Source organism: Bombus bifarius, unplaced genomic scaffold, assembly GCF_011952205.1.
Source record: "Bombus bifarius isolate JDL3187 unplaced genomic scaffold, Bbif_JDL3187 scf7180000008166, whole genome shotgun sequence".
Taxonomy (NCBI): Eukaryota; Metazoa; Arthropoda; class Insecta; order Hymenoptera; family Apidae; genus Bombus; species Bombus bifarius.
In genome coordinates, this window is record NW_022884488.1 from 1,085,355 (window position 1) to 1,107,761 (window position 22,407).

Sequence of the window (22,407 nt, forward strand, 5' to 3'; positions counted from 1 at the left end):
TCCTCATACTTCATTGAAACCTCAATGTCGCTCGTTGACGACAGCCATAATTCATGAAATTTTTGATTCATCGTCTATCGACGATGGTGGAATTTAAAGAATTAAGAATATTAATTGGTTCGTTCGTTCTTTAATTAATATCATCGATAGCGTGGATGATTTCGCACGGACGATTATATAAAGTCATCGTTTGCCTCACTTTCCAATGTAATTTGGTCGGGTAACGTGCTATCCAGCTGTTACGTAAAGTAAATGGCATGTTTCGGTATTTGAAAGGGATAAACTTTAATTGAAACAGATCTTTCACGTCGTTAATTCATATTGATTATACGTTGTTTCATCTAACGCTATGACTAATGAATAGTTATTAATTTTGTAATTGTTCCTTCTAAACCGGCGGTTTCCGAGCAGGAAGTGTTTGCGCTGAATAGCATGAAAATTTCATGAATTTAAAGTTACACGCAATCTTGTAATATACACTGATGGAAGACGTATACAATCTAAGATAAGTTACACGGTGTGAAAAGATCGGTTATGAAGTTATCGTAGATAAACACCGAGAATAAGAATCAGATACACGCTTATGAATGTTTCATAAATGTTCGTAAATGTTTGTTTATTTACTTACAATGCTTTTCAAGAGTTCATTAATCTTTCGTTGTTACTAATTATTTGGCTTATGAATTATGCAGAATTTTCACCATGATATATTATAGATGACTTTAATATATCACTTAATATGATATATGACTTAATGTAAATATTGTACAAATGAATAATTATAGTTACAACATATTTTCATCTTTGTAACATTCTAATGGAAGGATTAAAATACGGTGTTGAAGTGTTCGAGAAACAGTTTCTGTTCCATATTTCCATTAATACGATTGTCGAAATGTCTGGTATTAGAATTTAACAAACTTCGTAGAATAGTTTTACTAAAAGAAATATGAATTTAGGATATTGATTGATAGGCAATGCAGAATATGTTAACACTATAATCATACTATTATGGATTGTCATTTTATTCGTATCAGTATCGATTCGTAATTGATTAGTTGAAAATAAACAGGTCTTCTAATCTTCTATCTTTTGTCTATCTTCTACTACTGTATCTTTCTAACTAATGATAGAAATATTTTTTTAGAAATAACTGCACCTTCGTAAAACATGTCGTACAGTTCTACTGGAAAATTTGAAGGTATGTTTACAATGACGTTCAACGGCCAGAAAATGCAAATCTGTGGACCATATGCTGTTGCAGTGCAACTCAAGGAGATGCCACTCAAAGGTAGGCATCTGTCGTATCCAAATCCTTAAATCAAACATTATATAATCCTCCACCCGAGTGTATTTACACTCACAGTACATTCCTCAATGAAAAAACAAAAACACCAAATATTAATTTTCCATATGATAAATTTCCATAATAGGTACATTACTTTGAATATTTTCTACTTTCTTGTGTATCATATGCTTTCTGTTTATTCTTGCATCTTACAATTTCCTATAAAGTTTATTAATCACCTATTTAAATATCGAACAAATTTTTAATAAATTATATATTAATAATAAATAAATAATAATATAAATAATAAATAATACATTGAATAAATAATACAAATATATATGAAGTATCCAATATATACCACGATAAAGTGTCAGTATCATATTTTACGGTACAAAGTATAGTATGTTCTACTACGTTAAAAAGTCATATTATTAAAATTATATTACAAAGTGTATAGTATTCTATAATATTTTGTAAGCGAGACAATTTTCTACCGCGATTCCACTTTTTTAACTATATTCCCAAAAATACGAGCTCGCATGAAAATCCGCTAGTTTATTTATAAAAAATACTTTGTAACAACATCGTCAAGCGCTCTCGTTCATTGTAAAATCGACGCGATTTCGTTCGTTCGTTCGGTGCAGTTTGATTCGCGCAGCGTAGAAAGAACCGCTTCGCGTATAAACGTAATTCGAATTTATCGAGGCCGAATGTAACGAGCGTTCTGTCCACCGCGACGCGTCGCCGAGATCATCAGGAGACTCGTTACGTAAATCAGTGCGACGATATCGAGTGGTGAACACGACGAACACGCGAGACCGACGCTGTTGCGTCTCCCCGATGAAATATTCATGGAACTTTTTGTAACGCGTAATGCTACGCGCGTTACAGGCAATTAGGAGCAATCCGCGAACCGGAAACGGCCTGTTTCTGATAACGAAATGTTTGTTCTTACGGACGTTAAATTTCGTACGAACGTCCTACTTTGACGCTTTCCAATGCTACCTTTTTCCACTGAACTAATCGTAGTCTTTTTCTCTTTGTTTTTCGTTGATCCTAATCAATATTTCAATTGTCCTTTAGAACTTGAACACTTGTTAGGAGTATATCGCAAATTTTTATGCATTTACGTGAAATTTAAAGATGCGAAGATATTACAAAATGCTCATAATCATTGTATATACAAAGATATATAAAATAGACAAAGTAAAGTATTGATTATAATTTTTGATAAGTAGAAATCTTCACGTAAGTCCTATTCCTTTTATTGTGTCCACGAAAGTATGAATTTGCATGAAAGTCCGCAGTTCGAGCAAACAGTATATAAATCGAACAATTGGATAATTGCGATTCTAAAAAAGACTATTGTGAGAATTTCGTATTTCTATTCGCCCCAATTATAATTTTTTAAATAGCTTCGATTATTGAATTTTCTCGTAGTTCTTTAATACTTTCAAATTAATAGGAAAATTCTTCGCCTTGAACTACTAAGCAACTTCTAATTAACTGGAAACTAATTTCTAATTGGGCAAATTCTTGCCAATTCCATTTGTCACCAAACCTATTAGCCGAAGCTGTAACTAATAGACAATTGTTGAACAGTCCAACTGGTGTTTCTCATTTAGATCAATTCCACTGAATTACGTGCTCGAATTGTCTGTGATACAATACAGTTGGTCGGATTCCAGCAAATCCACATCCTCGAATTTCCCACAATACAAAGCGGTTCCTCGAGTCTCAGCTACTACCGACGGTTCACCAGGCGACGTTTGAGAATTGTGGTCGAGGTTGCGGTTTCTGCGGCCGATTCGAGACGGCCCCAGAGTGTTGCTTGAATCTCTTTTGGGCCTTTTTGCTCGTGCATGCACCGCAGCACGAGGCCCGGTCGTTATTCTGGTCACGAACTCGGACTCCTTTTCTCTTTCTTCTTCGTTCCTCTTTTCTTCTGTCCTGTTTCTTCGTTCCAACCCGTCCGGTTATCAATATTTATGTCGATTTGCTTTCGTCGGGGCACCGTCCCGTGGAACAATCGCAAAAAAGATTGCCATCCCCTCGTCAACCTCCCTTGTTCACCAATGTGCGAACTTATTGCGCGAATTTATTTCCTTCGAGTTTAAATGTAGACAAAATGCACTTGTATGTCCATACCTATACAAAAGTGTCTGAAACATTCAAAATTCGACTAATTTTCCTAATTTTATTTTTTCCCCCTTTATCCTTTGACAAACACTCGAAACCAAAAATCACAAAACATAAACAATCAAACGGGATAAAAGACACTAAAACGAGGAAGCTGAACGATCCGCCATGAAGTTAAAAATTCAATCGATCGCGATCTTTTACAAGTACTACGCTACATCGACGCATCGTGATTCAACGATTGGAAAGAACGAAGTAAAAACTGGCCACCGAGTCGATCGTTATTCTTCGCGGAATCTGGTATCAGATTTTTCCGTGATAACGATCGAACACGGCCCAGAGGTTAGCAGAGGGGCAAAATTGCCGGTCGATTATTCCCTCGGTCCTTTGAGACATCGTCAGAGAAAGGAGACAGAGTCGGCAATCCAAGAAAGGGAGATCCGATATGAGACAGACGATAACGAGTTTAAGCTCGCATCGACCAAGAAGGCATTCGCTCTCGGTACTCGAGAAATTCTGAACGGGCCTTCTGCTCCAGCTCGTTAGCGTCTACCATCGCTCGAAACGATTCGTTTCATGCTCTTCTCTTATTGTTCCTTATTTTTGCATCTCGATAGATTTCAATTTTCTCAGCTTATTCGGTCTTCCCTGGTGTATCGTGTTAGAAAGCTCGTTGCAAGCTTTATGCTTCGTCGAATAAATCAAGCTTTTCGTCGTCGAAGAAGCGGTAAACGTTGAAACTCTATCGGTGTTTATATGCTGTTTCGAGAATTTCTCTAACTCTTTCGAAAGAGTTGCGAATTTTCAGAGAGAATTCTGGATTTCAATCGTCGAATTGAACGGTAAAATGTTTCTCAATCTATCAATTTTATTTACGCTAGGATTTATAACGTTTCTATAGAATTCAATTTTATTCTCATACATCGAAATTTATGATATTTAAACTTACGGATTCAAACGTATATAGCGGCTTCGTAACTGTACTATGGAGTTTAATTGCGCAACTTTTCGTTTTTATTTTCCTAATACGAAAATTGAAAAGTTTCCGAGCGTAGTTCCGAGTCGATCTTGTACTAAACTTACAACTCTTGAGATAAAAGCGCAAATATAAAACGATAAAGTATACAAGTGTAGGACAAATGTAGCTACAATGATTGTTTCCATCGATATTGAAAAACTTTAGAGAAGAACTACGAATATGAAGAATAAAATACCTTTTCGCAGAATAAAACCGCGGAAAATTGATATCGATAAAATATAAAAAATTGTTCCGTGATATAATTTTAACCGCGCTGTCAGCGGTTTGACGATCGATATAAAGTAAAACGGATTTTTTCTTTAACAAAAAGGGACGGAGAACAGGATGCTCTAATGCGATGTAACCAGCCTATCGAGGGTTGACGACGAAAGGGGCAGAGAGCAATAAATCAGCCAAATTGACAGCGCCAAGTGGGGTTGAACCGCATGACGAGGCGCTTGCGACTTTTCTTCTTCTCTTTTCCTTTTTTTATTCCGATCCCGGACACATCCTTTTTTCCATCCATGTGCCGATAATTACAAAATTCTCACATTTAATCTCATAGTGTTAGCACGTGATAGTATAACATACTTTGTCAATAATTGGAAATATACTGCGTTAATTGCAGAACATTTTATTATATACATTAAAGCCCAGTTGATTTTCCTAACGACAAAAACATATAGAATAATAAAGTTGCTTCTGGACTAAGATTTTTAATCATTCCTTGACTAAGAATTTCAAACTCTCCAATCGAATCAAATTTAATCCATAAACCACAAACATGAAACAAGAAACTCGTGCAATCGAAAAGTGGGTCATGACAGGTCGATTGCAGGTCGATATTTCCGCTACGATAGTCAACTAGTGAAACAGAAGCGAATGATAAGAAGGATAAACAGGCGTACAATCTGGTTCGACAATTTCATTTCGCCGGAGATAGTTCGACTATATTCGATCATACACAGTTTTGTTCTATTAGACTATTTTTAGAAAAACATTTAAGCTTTTTGTGCGTGTGCTGAAAAATAAATTTGACATAATCCAATAACATACGTATAATACAGTTACAATGAAATGGTTTTGATACAATAATCTGACAACTATATCATTATATCATCAATAATAAAATGTGAAAAATTTCCAAATTTCGTAATCGAGCTAATTGATCTAAAAGAAAAATAAACTAAACGTTGTTTGTTAAAACGCTAACTAAAGTGTAAAATAACGTAAAATACGTGTAATTTTATATAATAAATTTCGAGGATATAATGAACAGGCAGAATGGAAAAGGAACTATGCAAATCGCAAGATCTTTAACTTGAAATTCTTCTTGAAATTCATAACTATAACAAAACTGATAATAATCGATCTATTATTATACAGGAATATTCTATTATGAAATTAATATAGTTAAAGAGGATTCCTTGCCATATATATAGTAATAAAGTCCGCATCGATTCTCGTAGCCTCGCTGCAACAAGGGATACAGCACTCGCGTGCCCCCCGGCAAATATTTACCCTGTAGAAAATGCACAAAGGGTGAATCAGATCAGCGACTCTCGTGTACCATCTCTACAAACCGAGACCGTGTTCAAACCGCGTCTGAAATACTCTTCAACGTGTTTGCATCCAAAGAAACACGCGCTTCGTTTCAGCCAACAAGGCGAACCGTGTTTCTACTTGCGTACGTATTAGTACGTACAATGATAACAGTTGTGTTTTATTCAAAACATCGTTTAGGTCGTTTTGGACGACGTGCATACGGTGTAGAAGTGTTCTTGTTTCTTGTGAAATTATCATCCGTGACTATTGCTTTATTTTGAATGTTAACGTAACATATCCATAAGTTGTGAACGCTTAGGTAAATTACAATACAATTTCATGGATACACACAAAGAAATCTGTTTCACCGTCGAAAAATTCGAACCAGTGCTTTGCTCTGCATATTTCGTATTTTTTCATATAATTTTATTATATGAAATTGATATTAGCTTTCTAAATGTTTAATATGAATGTTCTCTTACAAGCGAATCGAAAAGTGTATACATTCATTTTCTGAATCTTAAATATTTGTAAAATTGGAAATTAATATTTAAAATATCTAAGACACTGAGATCCAAAAGGAGAAGTTACTCTAAGAATTTCTTAGAAACAAATTTTTGAGTAAAAATTAATTTTCGTTCAAGTGGAAGCCAGTTATCAACAGGTTTTAAGAAAGTTTCTCAAAACATGACACGATTAAAGATATTTTTAACTATTCTGATCGCGAATAAGCCGAATGTGATCAGAGAAAATGTTTGCCGTCGATAATGATCACTGGTAATCAAAAAAGAATTCCAGTCATTTATATCGATTACTCGTAATTGAAATTACATTTCCATCATCGATAATGGTTATTCACGACCAAAACGAAATTGATAATGATTGATAATGATTGGCGATCATTACCATCATTGATAATAATTACCAATAATAAAACAAATTTTTACCATTTATAACAGTTATTCGTAACTAACATTTGTTAATTAAAGATGTTAACATTTATACGAGGACCTTTAAAATTCGTCTTGTAACAGTTATGATATCTGCCAGGATATCTAAACTATCTAACTGGAATATCTAAAGTACCATAAAATATCACACAATGATACTTTCAACGCACAAACGCGTGACTACGAAATTTAGAAACAGAAGCTTCAATCTACCATACAATCAATACAACTCGTCTCACCCATACAATCCTATACCCATAATCACACCATTATACAGTTTCTTTCCATTTAACCGCAACCATACACCTCCGTATCTCAATTTCCCACACCTAACAATTCCCAATGATCCCCACATCAATTTCTATTAATCGATGGAACGTTTCGTTCGCTGGCTTCACAATCATTCCATTAACCTGTTTAAGCTGAGAAAGTGTTAATTAATCGCAGAATAGTCTTCCCGGAACCCTCATCGTCCGATCGATTAATGGCCTGTCTCCTTCCCGTTTCAAATTCTTCCTCGTCTTCGCTTCTTGCTCTCTTCCCCTTTTACCTTTTTTTCGCTTGCCCGTGTTCCCTGATTATGGCCGTTCCTCCACGAAATTCACTTCGTCCCGTATGCCATCGAGACGATTGATCGAGAGCTTGGTTAATAGCCCGGCACAGGTGCTACCTGGAATTACCTAATAATGGCCGGTCTGCCAATCAAGTTTTGCAAGTTTGTAATTTGCGGGCCGCTCGTGCCACCGCTTCTGAAACGCGGAACTATGGCAACTCGACACGAAACCAGCCGAACCGTCTGTGAACTGGTTAAATAAGCGAGTCTTATTAACCCTGATCCGTTTAATTCAGCCTGGATCAGCGACTTGAGAGCACGTTAACTCAGACGCTTTCTTGTATCTATATTTGCAGGATGTTCTTAATGCAGGACAATTTCGCGAATTTCAATTTCATAGAAATATTGCAACGATAGAAAATAGATGAAATTATTTTAACATATTGTTGACGATATACCGTGAAGATCAATTTTACGTACACATGCTTTTTCGAAGATGAATATCGAATCGAATAAAATGGCAAACAACAATTCACGCTTCTCGCCCGTAACGTTTACAAAATTTAAAAAACGCGGACCCACGCCTCCTCTGAACGACGTGTTAATTTGCCGTGGTTGTCGTTAAATTTATTTCACGTATCTGCTAGTGGATCTTTTTTTTTTTTTTATTTTCCTTTACAATTTCACGATTTTTAAGTGTCTTTTGTTATAAAATTAATAGAACAAATTAATAGTATCAAAGTTCGGTTAATCATTGCCTCGGCAAAATTGACACGAACTTGTTGGATTTGTATAAATTTCTAAATTTTATCGATTATGTACTTTCGTCGTTTTGATACAATTAGCAAAGTATCAAGGTAGAAATGCATTCTTTTCGTTCGTATTAAGAGTTATTCCGCAGATACACAGACCTATATTCATTAATTTATAAAACACGATGTTATTAAAGTTTCTAGAAGAAGGATTATACTCGTGCATAATTTAAACCGAAATAGGAATTCAGATTACTAAAAACTTTCAGCAATCACGGCAAGTACACAAAACAATAGTATTCCTATTTATCTAAAGGATCTCCTTTATAAATCTCCACGCGCTGAAAGCAGTATAATACATCTGGCAGTAATACATGCAAATTTTTCTATTACGGTTTCGCTGCTTTCATCCACAATTTTCTCAGATTAAAACTTCCGTCACTCGTAGCGGCGACTTTTTCCTTCGACTCTTCGTTCATCTTTTTTTCTCTCCAATTCCATCCATCTTCTCAACGTTTCTTTCTTTTCGATTTCTACCTCTGAAAATTCTAATAGCTTATAAGTGGTACATTTAATTGAATAATCATGAAATATTCTTTGGCCGCGTCTGTGTTTTATTATATGTTTATACGATATACCGAAGCTTTCATCCTACCATATGCACATCTAATAATACCCGGAAGAGAAACGGAAACGAACAATCCAACCGTTCGAGCGTATAGTCGCATTAACGTTTGGTCGATCGCACCAGGAATAAAAATAATCGAACAGTTATTAACGCGTATTACTGCTACCGATTCAACGGCCAGCCAAGAGTATCCGAGTGTAAATGCGATACTTTAAAATAGAGCAGAGGTCGATCAAGTGTAAGAGCATCGTGCTCCACTGGGCGACCAAGTATCGCGTCAAAAATCGACCATCGAGTTCAATAAGAAAGATTAATCATCGTTATTCAAAAAAAGAAAAACTTGGCATTTTATCGTATTACGTATTCGATAAATTGTTAGACAATTATGGCGACGAGAGGAAAATTGTCGTGGACCAAGCCACATTCTTTTCACCTGTAATTTTATAGCGTTAACTTATTTCAATAAATCATAAATCATCATAAATCATTATAAATCATATAAAAGTAGAGGAATTCGTTTTTTCCACATCCTTGAAACCTTTTCTAAGAAAAGGTTGCACAAGATAAAACGGTGAATTGGATAAATCGCATCAAGAGTTTTCGTCTTGGTTTTGTGATATTAGCTGGTTTTCAATTGATAATTATAGTAGTTTTTTCTAAAAAACACTTTCTTCTTTTCATATTTAGGAAGTAAATAAAAATTCAATAGAAAATACATCTATAGAGTCCTTTTTTTTTCAAGAAAACCGTCAGTTTAATAACAAATAATTTTTCTCGCAAACTATAAAAAAAATGTGCACCACGACTTATCGGTTCAACTATATCATTTCTTAACTGTATTTGTATTTCTACGAGCTTTCTTTCTCCACTTTCACGATCTCAGAATCGAGTTCTGACGTAAATATTCGACGAGTACTGCACGTACGGAGCGGAAGTGACGGTACACCATTACGCAATCGCTTGTGTGGTGCTTATCTGTTTGCCTCGCTTGATCTGAATCTCATTGACTCGATAATTATGTAATTCGTTGGAACGTCACGTCCTAGTGACTGGGAATTGCGTCGAAGAAGCGAAAGCTTCGTGAATCGCAAACTTGCCTTCGATCCTGTTCTCAAACTGTCGTTGTCGTTTTGTCATAAGCCTTACGGAAGTTTCGTAAGTTTATTCCTTTTTTTTTAAGTTTTTTTTCTTAATTACAGAAGATAAAACACATAAGATTCTTTTCATTTTTCTTTTCTCTTCTAATTTGTCCAGTTTTCATCTTCAACCTACTACCGAGTTAATTAAATCAATAATGGAATGAAATAATTTTTCATAAAATACACGTGAAATTCTACGAAAAGTTAATTAACCCAGATACGCATCGACTTCTTTTTTACCATGCTTTTCCTACATATGTAATGTTGTTTGTTTTCCATTCTGAACAAGCGGAATGTTTCGATGACATTTTTTCATTATTGTTCGAAATTAATTTTTATTTCCTACTATTATTTCAATTCCCCAAAAATGCACATGAAATATCGTAAATGTTGAACATGTGGCGAAGAATCACAACACAGATAAAAAAAATTAACAATATTAATATAGGTCAAAAAATATAGACGATCATTTACATAAGAGGATAATTCTAACATCTGAATTTTAATATTTTGTAGGTAAAAGAAATTTTATTTTCTTCTCCTTTGTAAACTCTTCTGTATAACTTCGTTAGTTCATTTTCAAGAAATCAAATACACGAATAACAATGAAATACGTACATGAAATAATTCTTTTACTAAAAATGATGATTTAATGATAATTACTAAAAAAAAAAAAAAAAAAAAAAAGGAGAAGCAAGAGTATCTGGAGAAGGAGTAAATGGGATAAAGTGAAAATAGGAAAGAATTTAAATGCAATACACGTAAGAAAGCATTTGTGGTGGGAGTGGAGGGATGAGTGAAGATAATATTTAACATAAACCACACTTTTATCCTAAAAAATGGAATTATCAATAAACTAACTAACTAATAATTACTGTAAACGTTATTCCTGTCGACAATATAAAAATGAAAAAAGAAAGAAACTATAATCTGTATTCTACAAATATCTTTATCTCAATCAATCGACCGGTACAAGATTAATAGCTAGAGCTATAGATGGCAACAGGCTCATCAGCCTACGTCTTTTCTTCCTCTAATTATGCAGCTACAAACAGCAACGCGACGTCGTCGTTGGACCCAAGTTAAATTAATTAACTCCGGCCAACGTGAAATCTGCGTAAGGTTTTAATTAGGACTAAACTCGTACTGTTCGATCCAGTGCACGGTGATTAACTGTAACGGATTTGAACTGTAAGTTCATGCTAATTAATTAGCTTTTACCGACGTTTGCCCGCCGGTGCGCCGCCTCGTTCCGCGTACGCGTAAAACTACAACCGGCGATTACAGGAAAACACGAGGCTTGTTTCGGCCTCGTTCGTGACAACAGACCATCGTGCTTTAAGTATAACGTAGAAATACTGTGTAGAGACCTTTCTTAGCCTTCTTTATCATTTTATCATTTTCGTACATCTTGCACGCACTTCTTGTTAAAGGCGGGTTAATGGTGATTGCTAACTTGCGACCGTTTTAATTGAAAATAATAACGTTAAAGAGTTCTCAGATGGTGAGAAGTATAATCATGCAGCGCATAATGGATTTATATTAGATTCTTGCAATAATTTAAATATAGCCTACATAAATGTTGTATTATAATTTTTCTTCTTTCTTCCTACAATTTTGCATTTTCATACTTTTCCACGAACTTCTTGTTAGCGTTCAGTTAATCGCGATTGAAAGTTTGTAGCCGTTTTAATTGAAAATGTTAACGTCCAGGTGGAAATTGAACTTGTGTAAAGCGAAACTAAAATTAGCTCCGCGTTGTGTAAGTTTCACAATTTCGTTTACACTGAATTTCTCAAAAAACGAATCGCTTGTTTCAATAAATACATCGTTCGCAAGAAGACAGCACGAACGATCATACGTTTCAACGTACATTTTAAAACACGATATTTCTAATATCGTTGCTTTTCTTTGCTTTCCGATGCACGAGGGCAATCAATGTAGCTTTTAAACGATTCAATTGGAGCTGCAATTTGCAAGCATTGAAACTAACAGATACGACATAAACGCTGAAACGTTAGAATACAAACTATCCAGAAATAACTTTATGAAATAATTAACAAACGATAAGTTTATATATCGTATAATTAATATTTCGTATAATGGAAGAACCAGGTTCGATCGAGATCCTGTATGGACGCGAGACACTTGTAACGAGACGAAAGTTTCGCGGGAAAGCCGTGAGACGAAACACGGCCATCACGAGATAGACACGTGTTACGAGAGAAATCTGCGAGTGGAACGGCTGTTTGATAGAGCAATTTCAACTTTCTCGACGATACGGTGCACCGCTGCCTGGATAGCTGTCCGTCCGCCACGACTTGAAAGTGTACGTATAAACCTGAGGAATACCGATTTCCATCTGGAAGTTCCCTCGATTTCTATTAAATTTCGATACGTACGACCGAGACGTCCGAATCAGAATTCGAATTTCGGGTCTTTTGTGCGAGGAAATGAAGTATCCATTTCCTAAAGTAGGAGTTTGATCAATTTGTACAAGTTGACGTTGCATAATTTAAATGCTTCTTTCTTCTCTTTTCTTTTTTTTAATCCAGCTCGTCGATTTTTGAAAAATCTGTTTCATAGTTGGAGAATAAAGAATTTGACAGAATTACGTCAGGTACTTAATTATTTTATTCACAGACGTGACTCGATGAAATCCTTCGTTTCTCCTTAATCATAGTTAGGCGAAGCAGAACTACAAATGGGAAAACCATTAACGGCTCGTACCACGTCAACTCATCCCACGAAACGAGACAAGTGAAAAGCGTCTGGACGATGATAATTAGAGAAAATTCCCTCGATCAATCTCTGTGCCCTTCTCGCCCAATGAATATTTATGACATCCCTGGGTAGTTTTCATTCGGAAGAGATTCAATTCTCCACTAATAACTTCAACCTAAAGCTTTCGATATCAAAGAAGCCAGTTAACTGCTTCTAAGTGATAAATTTAAAAGAAAGAACATATATCGATCACGATTAATCCTGAAATTTAATCTTGAAAGATAATATGGTATATATACTTAATTATCCTAAAATTGTCAAGTAACCAAAAACGGTTCGTCGCATTTTTTACAATGAAAGATGTAGAAAAGGAGCACTATATTTGTCGCGTAATTACCTTCACACGTAGTAAATGAACAAATTCTAATTGGCCAATTTTATTTCATTGTTCAAGAAGTACGAGCTAATGAAAGTAGACCATAAGCTTTCTTCGCGCATAAATATCATTTATCATTATATTGTATATCATTTAGCTTAGATAATTCATAAATTTTGATCGTTAAAACATCGAATTACTACGCTCTTTCAAAACCGAACTTCCAAATAATATGATCACGGGAAAATTATAAATTTCCAAAGGATACCGTTCGAGATTAAAAATAATCGATCATTGAATTTCATCTGGCCGGCGATGCTTGTGTATTCGATTATTGTGTGCACATTGTACACGGTACAACAAAAGCCACCAACGGTGTGTTTATCGCGGGTACGTTTCGCGATTGTAATTTATGTCGACTCACTTGTTCATTAACTAGACGATATTGAATATTACTTCATGTATCGCGAATAAACGACTGCTGTCCCCTGTTGCGATTCGATACGTTAATTATAGCGATGGATGATGGACTAAAGTAAAGCAAACTTTTCCTCATATATCGCACATATCATATAATCATGCGATATTGTTTAATGTAAAAGGTTATAAATTCTGTATTGGTAAAATCGTGTTTTACCCTAGGCAATTGTTCTTGGTTAATGTTGTTAATTCTGTGTGAAAATGTCACGTTCGTGGATGCAGTGCAGAATGAGAATTCGTGCAGAGTTTAAAACCGTAGAATTTTACATTTGAAAGCTTTATGTTAGAATATTTATTAAAATTATTTAATCGGTCAATTCTTTAATCGATGTGAGACATTTTTCTTACGAATCGAACTGTATTAGTCGAAAGTATTAAAAATTGTAATAAAATTGCAAGTCAGCCTATTTGACGAGCTGATGTTTTTGTAATTGCTTTTATATTGTTAGAGCTTTACGAGCACCACTCGGAAGTTGCTTTCTCGCATTACTCGCAATTTTACATTCCTCGTTCGCTTTATTATAATTTACTACAATAGGAATTATAAGAATTGACATCGATGGCTCACTGTACATGTATTGTAAGTGTACTTTGAAATTTGAGTTTTTATACGCAACAAATAGTTCTTGGCCGTTTCTTTCTGCTGTATAAAAACTACATTTATATGTGCTTCATAAATTTGGCCGTTTCTTTCTGCTGTATAAAAACTACATTTATATGTGCTTCATAAATTTATCAAAAATAATATTTTCGTTTATTGTATTTGATGTACATGAGCATATTTTGAAGAACCACGATCCACTTTCTTACTCCTTCTCACACATCATTTTATCCTCCTAAAAAGGATCAACGTACAATTTGCAAGCAAATTAACAATACCATTGTTGAAAATGACAACGTGAGTTCGTGCTCGCCATCCATATGCAGATGCGTTAGTTATAAAAAATAGTAACTAGAAGATAATCCCAGTTACAATCGATAGATTTAATCGATAGGCTTAAGATGCTTTTTTCTTTTTATCCCTAGTTTTTGTAAGCGCGTGCAATAAAGATTTTTTTAGTGATCCTACCTCTGAGTATAGAAATAACAACAATCATTGATAAAGATGAATACAATGCAAAGACTAGATATCTATTTAATGATAAACTAACATTGAATTTTGAAACTATTTTTCTCCAAAAGGCGCTACAAATTGATATTTCTGCAGTACCTGTAACAAGTCATCGATATGTTCTATTGTCAAATAATTAATTTCTCTATTATCAACAAATTAATGCGTTAATACGTTCTATTGTATCGGTGATAAAACATCGCGAAACTTTAGTCATCGACATATTCTATTGTCAAATAATTAATTTCCCTATTATCAACAAATTAATGCGTTAATACGTTCTATTGTATCGGTGATAAAACATCGCGAAACTTTAGTCATCGACATATTCTATTGTCAAATAATTAATTTCTCTATTATCAACAAATTAATGCGTTAATACGTTCTATTATATCGGTGATAAAACATCGCGAGACATTAGAAACTGACAAAACTCGCGCGTACGTCACATCGTAATCTAAATTACTTGTAGAAATTGAAGGGTTAAAAGGGTTAATAAAAATATTCTCTCCTTCTCTTTTTGAAATATGAAGCATACAAAAAGATGGAAATACTTGGAGAACTCAAGACGTAAGAGTGACAAATACATAGCCGAGGAATGATCGTAAATTTGGTGGGCGCGCGCGTGCAAGTAAACGTCCGCGAGGCAGCGCGTAAAAGCGTCGCGCGCGCCTTTCAGCCTCATGCATAAATGCATCGTTCGCATTGGTAGACGCTGATACACGCAAATGTGACGCGCGACCCTGCGTCGCAATGGGCTGTCACCGCGACGCCTGTAAACGCAAGAAATTGCGCCTGTAAAACGCGCAACGTTTTCTTAATATTTCTCTGCATCAAATTTCGTTCGTTTGCAATCCCGTTAACGAAGGGAAATGGCACTTTATAATTCGTTTAAGATTCACGCCAGAAGAGGATATTTCACCGTAGAAACCGTAATTTCCGATTCTACTGATTTAAAAATACATTTGTGGCGTACACCATTAAAAAAGGGATTATAGCGTAAAATATATTATATGAATAATGTACTGTATTATTATATTACTCCGTATGATTATATATAAATATGTAATATTCTGTAATCTTGTAGGAAAGTTATCGCAAGACGAAAGTATATTTTCATGGATACGCGTACTCCGAGGTTCTGCTGAAAAACGTGATTTACAGTAAACGCATGTTATATGAATGATATTCTGAACTTTTCTATTATGTGATTAGTATTCTGAAATTTTGTAGGAAAATTATTGTACAATGAACATATACGACACGAATTCTAAGATTTTGTAGAATATATTATATCAGTACCCAACGCATCGAAATTTAGAATTTCTTTCTTTTTTTTTTTTTTATTTTTAATGATAGATACTCCATAACACAGATGTATAATGATAATATTAATTGTTGATCTTCGATTTAAATGCAAATGTTCTGAGTTCTGACTACAGAAAATTTGACATAATTCAGTTATTTTGAGGTATGTTTAAGTATAGGTTTGGTATGAAAAGTATCTCCAAAAAGTATTATTCGTCGAATAATACGTTATGCGATGGCTTTAACAGAACAAAGGAATTAATTGGAAGACTGTCAGACAGCTGGTGGAAATAGGAAGCGAGTTCAAATTAGAAAATAAATGAAGTCAAATAATTGGGGAAAATTAGGAATGGTAGGTATAATGAAAGCAGGTAAGTAAAGTAAAGAAAGTAGGACAAAATCGAGTACGGAATAAAATTAATTGGCGAAGCGAACTCTAGAAGGAGAATTTTATTTCAGCCAACGATCGAGTATTTCCTCGTTGCAATTAAGAATAATATCCATAAAACGCTCTCAACAAAGCTTCAACGTTATTCGAGAATCAACTTCTTTTTATCCATTTAACGGAGTACATCCTAAGGAAACGTAGAAATAAAAACTAATCGATGTTATCTTTTTGTGCGATGAAAAATTCAAAAACCAAGTCACTGTTATTCTCATGAAAATCAATAAATCAATACTTACGCTAAATCATATCTGCTCATGATAGATACTTCATGATCATTTTATTAGGTTAACCCCTTAAGATACATTTTTGCCATATGTATCGCGAAAGATAGAACATTTTATCTCCATAATGCTCCATAATATCGTAATAATTACAAGACTCAGCTGGAAAATTATTTTTGATATCGTTTCGTAGACATTTCTTTAATAAAGCAATGCAACGAAGACGTGTGTTTTATTGACACTATTTTCCTAATATTTAGCGATCTCTTAAGGGGTTGAAAGAACGAAAGTCAATGATGCGGACAACTGACTTGTAAAATTTGTATCGATAATCCTATTCCAAACGCAAAATTTCAAATCTCATTTTTGCTCATCGATCCTGTTCTAAATACTTTCAATTCTTCTCATTAATCCGATCCATATTAACGTACAATATCAAAGTTCCTTTTCAAACACAAACTTCCAATCTTCTCACAGAATGATATTCAAAGAGTAAAAAAATTAAATAAATATTTTACAAAATTCCAACCTGATTTCTTGTTATACTCATCGAATCGGTTTTGTGCTCTTTGCACAAAATCTGCATTCGGATTGCAAGTCAAATGCTTCCACGGCCACTGGCTTTCGTCCAAACAAACAAATAAATATTGAATATTGACGTGGCACGTACCGTGAAGCCGATGCCGACAGTTGCTGCGAAGTTTCCCGGTTGAAATCTTCCGGTATCGAACTGGACCAGCAGAGATGTCTTACCAACACCGCTATCGCCCAGGAGGATTGTCTGCGATCAAAAAAAGAAAGAGAAGTCGTAAGTCCTCGATCACTATCGTTTTCTTATCAAGCGCACGTCAATCAAACCAAAGTATCTCTTTATTGAACACCGTTTATGTGGACTTCACGATATCGTTCTTCGAATGAATATCCCGTGCAGAACCGTGACAGCTTCCGGGATCAATTTTAAAGTGGCCACTTTTATCTTGATCGAAGATTTATTTGCAACAAAGTAGGATTTAAATTGACGATCGATGAGAATATAGATTTATTTTACTAATTGAAGGATTAAGAATCATAGTGTTATAAGTCCATTGTCATTCTTGCGTTACATTTTGCGTTTATTGTTCTAAAAAAGCTCATTATATTTCCTCAAATTATAAAAAAAAATTATACGTAGCATGAAATAAATTTATTTAATTACAAAGTTAAATGGATGCTACTTGGAATCTGGTGCATGATAAAAGTTACGATTTGCGATTAAATTGTGAAAATCTTGACTTAAACTGCTACGATTGTCAGTTCCACAATCGATAGTAATTCTTCTTTAATTTACATCCCCTTTATTGCGCAAAGTTGGATGTATTGTAATTTATCCGTAACTTTGGCAAGTTGGAAAAAATTATAACAACTGCCCTAAATCTTTGAATTACAATAACTGTCCTGAAAAATAGATTAAAGAGCGCAAGTGATTTCAAGTAGGTATGTAGATTATATATAGAGGAACAATTTTTTCCAGATATCCTGAAATCGTCCAATCAGTCACCAATCAATTTCCAATCATTTTCAAAACGAACCTATAACCTTCGAACTTCCTGTCGAAATCCTAGTTCCCCTCTGCCAATACCGCTTCAATTAGAGGCAACCCTGTAATTACAAGCGAGCAGGAGCATCCTTTACGATTTTTCTTGGCCCGGTGGTAGCTTCTCAAATTACGCGTAACGCATGGTTCGATTTCTCTCCCATGAACCGTGGCGCGCTGTGTGGTCCCATAAAGGCTGCGGTCGGCAGTCAACTTTGTTGCACTTTGACTGTGGCCGTTCCTCGATGGCAACACCTGTAGCCGACAATAGCCGTTTGACCTGCTGGATTATTACATTACGAGCCAGGATGGCACCTGCTTCGCCATCGGTACAAGTTCGGCCACGCGTATAATTTTATAGAAGAAAAGTAAAACTCAAACTACATCCGCCTATTTTTGTTTTCTGATTCTTTATTACGGACATGCGTATTTTCTATGGAACATTTAATGGAACAGATACCATTTTATATTCTGACAGTATTTCAAAATACTATGACGTATGGTGTCTAGAAACTATAAAAATACCATACATTATACAATTTTTTATTGACTAATTATTGACAATATTCTGATATTATTAGTATTATTGTTATTAATATTACTGTACTACATATTGGTATTATTATTAGTGTATATGCTTATTATTAATTCCTTTAGTTATTTATTATCTTAGAAAACATTTGTTACATCGGGCCATGAAATATCTCTTTTTGTTTTTCTTGTCTGAAAACAGAAAAAGTATTATAGAATAAAAGATTATTAATTAATTAATTGTAACCAAATGATATTAACGACGTTATTAATGTTAATAATATTAATATCACTGATATTAATGATACTAGCAAATAACTATTTGCTTCTAATAACACTAATCATAGAATACTAATAATATTCAATATAGTAATTATTTCATAAAATAATAAATGCATAAATAAATATTAATACATGCTTATATAATAATAATAATAATAATAATAATAGCAATAATATTAGTAATATCAGTTAGTAATTATTTACTTCTAATGATACTAATCTTTCTAATATTATTATTATTATTATATTTATTTATAATAATATTTATTCAAGTATTTATTATTTCAAAAAATAATTATCACATTGAGACCTAAAATATCGCTATAAAATATTTTCTTATTATTGCACAAAAAATTACACGCGCCACTAATACCATCGCCTATAGAAATATATTCGCGTTTCCGTAAACGTGTATTCAAACACATACTCACGAAAGCACACTGCGTGAGTGTTGGTTTATGCAGTCGTAGGCATCAGAGTGCGAAAGGCACGGGTGCCATTATCGGTTGGTTAGAGGAGATGAATTACAACGACGCGACGACGAATTTTTCCTACGGGATATCATAGGAATGTTCAAGTGGAATGTTTCAAGCGATGTTGATGTTCGATGTGGATGTTAAAACGAGTCGTTTCTAATTTTTGTAACAGTTGCAGTCAGATGTATTCGTTGTTTGAACATACTGACAAACGAAGAATGTGGTAAAATATTGTAAATTAGATGTTAATGGCCAATTTGTTTCTACGATTAATTTCGTTATTACGGCTTTACATTCCTTACGACTTTCTTGATAATAAATATCCCATTTCTCTCTGCCCGAGAGGAATTTCCCGATAAATACAAAATGCTTTTATAACAGTTGCCAGATAGAACATTTCTGATTAGTTAATGTACGTTAATAAACAATCTGTATTCGAAAAATCGAAACGCAAGTTGTATGGAAAAATACCTAACAGGAGAAAGATAATTTCTCACACATATATTTTATGAATTTTTGAACAATTGATCTATTTGCTCATTTTCAGAGAATTGATTATTTTGATTATTAAACGATATCAGATATCCTCGCGGAGCAGCTGACAAACTCGTCGCGTCTGAACATCCCGAACTCGTAAACAGGTGATCGATAAAAGATTGTACAGTTTGCTGTGATACGAAGGTAGTCATTTTGGAGAAACATTTGAATAGATGAGCAGTTACACACAAACATGATTATTAAATATTCGTTCGAACAATATACGTATTGCTATGAAAATAAATAAATATCTTATAGTATATAATTTTCCATACATGTAATAATAAAATATAATACTCCGAGATGTAAGTGATACAATCTCGGTAACGACGTAATGAAAATTTCATTGAAATTTCAACAGAATTTTCAATAACTAGATTGTTCCTGACGTGATCGGTAATAGTTATTCCTTAAACAATTTATTATTTGAAACTTCAAAGATATAGATTAGATTATTATTTAGATATACGTGTACAATATGCAAATATATCACACGCAAATGGCTATAACGGCGAGGCCTGAATCGTACTTTGAATGTCAAGTATCATAACACGTGTCAATGTATCGAATAGGTTCGCGAATTGATGGAACACCTGGATAATTTCAGCTCGTAAAGAGATCGATGATTAGGTTCGAACAGGTTGCGTCGAAATTGAAAGGTAGTCATTTCGAGTGCTAGATGCGAAGATAAGAGTTCAGTTCGGGCATAGAAATGGCTATTCGGTTTATTATCTTGTTAAGAATATCTTCTTTCGGTTCAGAAACTCCATAAAATCGCAAGAGACATTAATTACGATGGAAAGTACCGAGAATCGTTAGGAGAACGTATGAAGTACAAAGGAAATGATATTTAATTTAAATTCGTTCGATCGCTGTCTTATTTTATCTTCATTTGTCGATAATAGAGATATGCCGCTTATTACCTTGTCTATGAAAATATTTCACCGCATTAAGTATGCTTTTTATTACTGAAACTGGTATCAACGACTAAGATATCGAACTTGTTTAGAATAGTAAATAAGATTCGAATTAATTCATATTGAAATACGTGAAGCTTGTAATAACAAAGTTAGAATGGAAAGTAGCTATGTGAAGAGATATAAAGTGGCTCACGAAAGTGTACGAACATTCGCCATAAAAGATTTTTATGAATGTATTATATACGTTGTACGAAACATTTTGAAACTTCGTTAGCGTTACAGTGAGACACGACTATGGTAATTACGATAGTAATATTTGACAGCAATCGAAAAATGTATGTAGAAGTTACGTTTATTACAAACGTATATTTGATGAGCCGTTAGTATACAATGTGAATAGTAATGTTGAACTTAGAATTAGTGCTACAGAATTTGCACTCCGAATTTTATTTCAATTTCGTTAGCAGCAGCTCCCCGACGTTTTTTAGTGTTTTATTTGAAATTTACTTTAACCAAGAAATAAGGCAATTTAAATAAATAAAGGGGGAAACAAATTCAATTAAATACCAATTTTATTCACGCTATTGTTGTATTTTATAATTTCTAAGTGTATGATATATCTTGAAATCATTTCCAGGATGCAATCCTGCTTTTCTTTCGCACGTTTCACAAAAAAAAGTGGGTCTGAAAGAACGTCGAGTGGGACTCGACAAAGGAGCTCCTGAGAAAAATTGATGTCGAGTAATACACGATCGATCGTTCAGATATCTCGGTGATTTTTGCGAAATGTTCCAATAAATATCTTCTAACTTCCAAATACATTTTCAAATTCGTATCAAACTCGACCAATACACCCACGACAACCGTATCATGATTTTCATTACATCGATAATGAAATTTCAAAATGTTTCAAAATGAAATATAATATCTGGAAAATTCCCAGGGGTGGTCCTATAATATTTTCACCAGCCACCGTGCAACACGAAAGTTAGAAAGACAAAACGAAGAGAAATGCAGAGCAAGAGAAAACCAGGAAAGAAGAGGGAAAAATAAGCGGAGAATGTAAAACAGAGAGAAAGGAGGGAAGATAAGGAAACGAAAGGATCATAAACTAACAGGAGAATTCTCAACGAAAGCAGGCAAACGTGAAATGATGACCGTCGCGTCGTCCGGTCTTATCCGCGAAGCTCGTAAAAGTAACAGAATTAGTCAGTCAGACTTTTACTACCTCGTCATAAATTTGTGGCCATCGGTAGATGGGCCCGAAATTATTCGCGACGTTTCCTCGTCATTTTTTATTTCTCTCTCATTTTCTGTTCGTTCACGACACACCTGTGAACAGAGTCCACTGCGAACGGAACTCGACGTTTGACCCAGGCCACGGGCAAATTATTACATTACGACC

At 34.4% G+C, this 22,407-nt stretch overlaps 1 protein-coding gene across 2 annotated transcripts in view; it reads right to left on the reverse strand.

Annotated features, from left to right (window-relative positions):
• LOC117209233 (ras-related protein Rab-37) overlaps nucleotides 1–22,407 on the reverse strand; it is a 175,375-nt gene that overhangs the window by 85,139 nt on the left and 67,829 nt on the right. For both annotated transcript variants that reach the window (XM_033450991.1, XM_033450989.1), the window contains exon 4: nucleotides 17,354–17,464. In XM_033450991.1, the coding sequence (XP_033306882.1) occupies nucleotides 17,354–17,464 (111 nt within the window). The remainder of the gene's footprint in view (nucleotides 1–17,353; nucleotides 17,465–22,407) is intronic.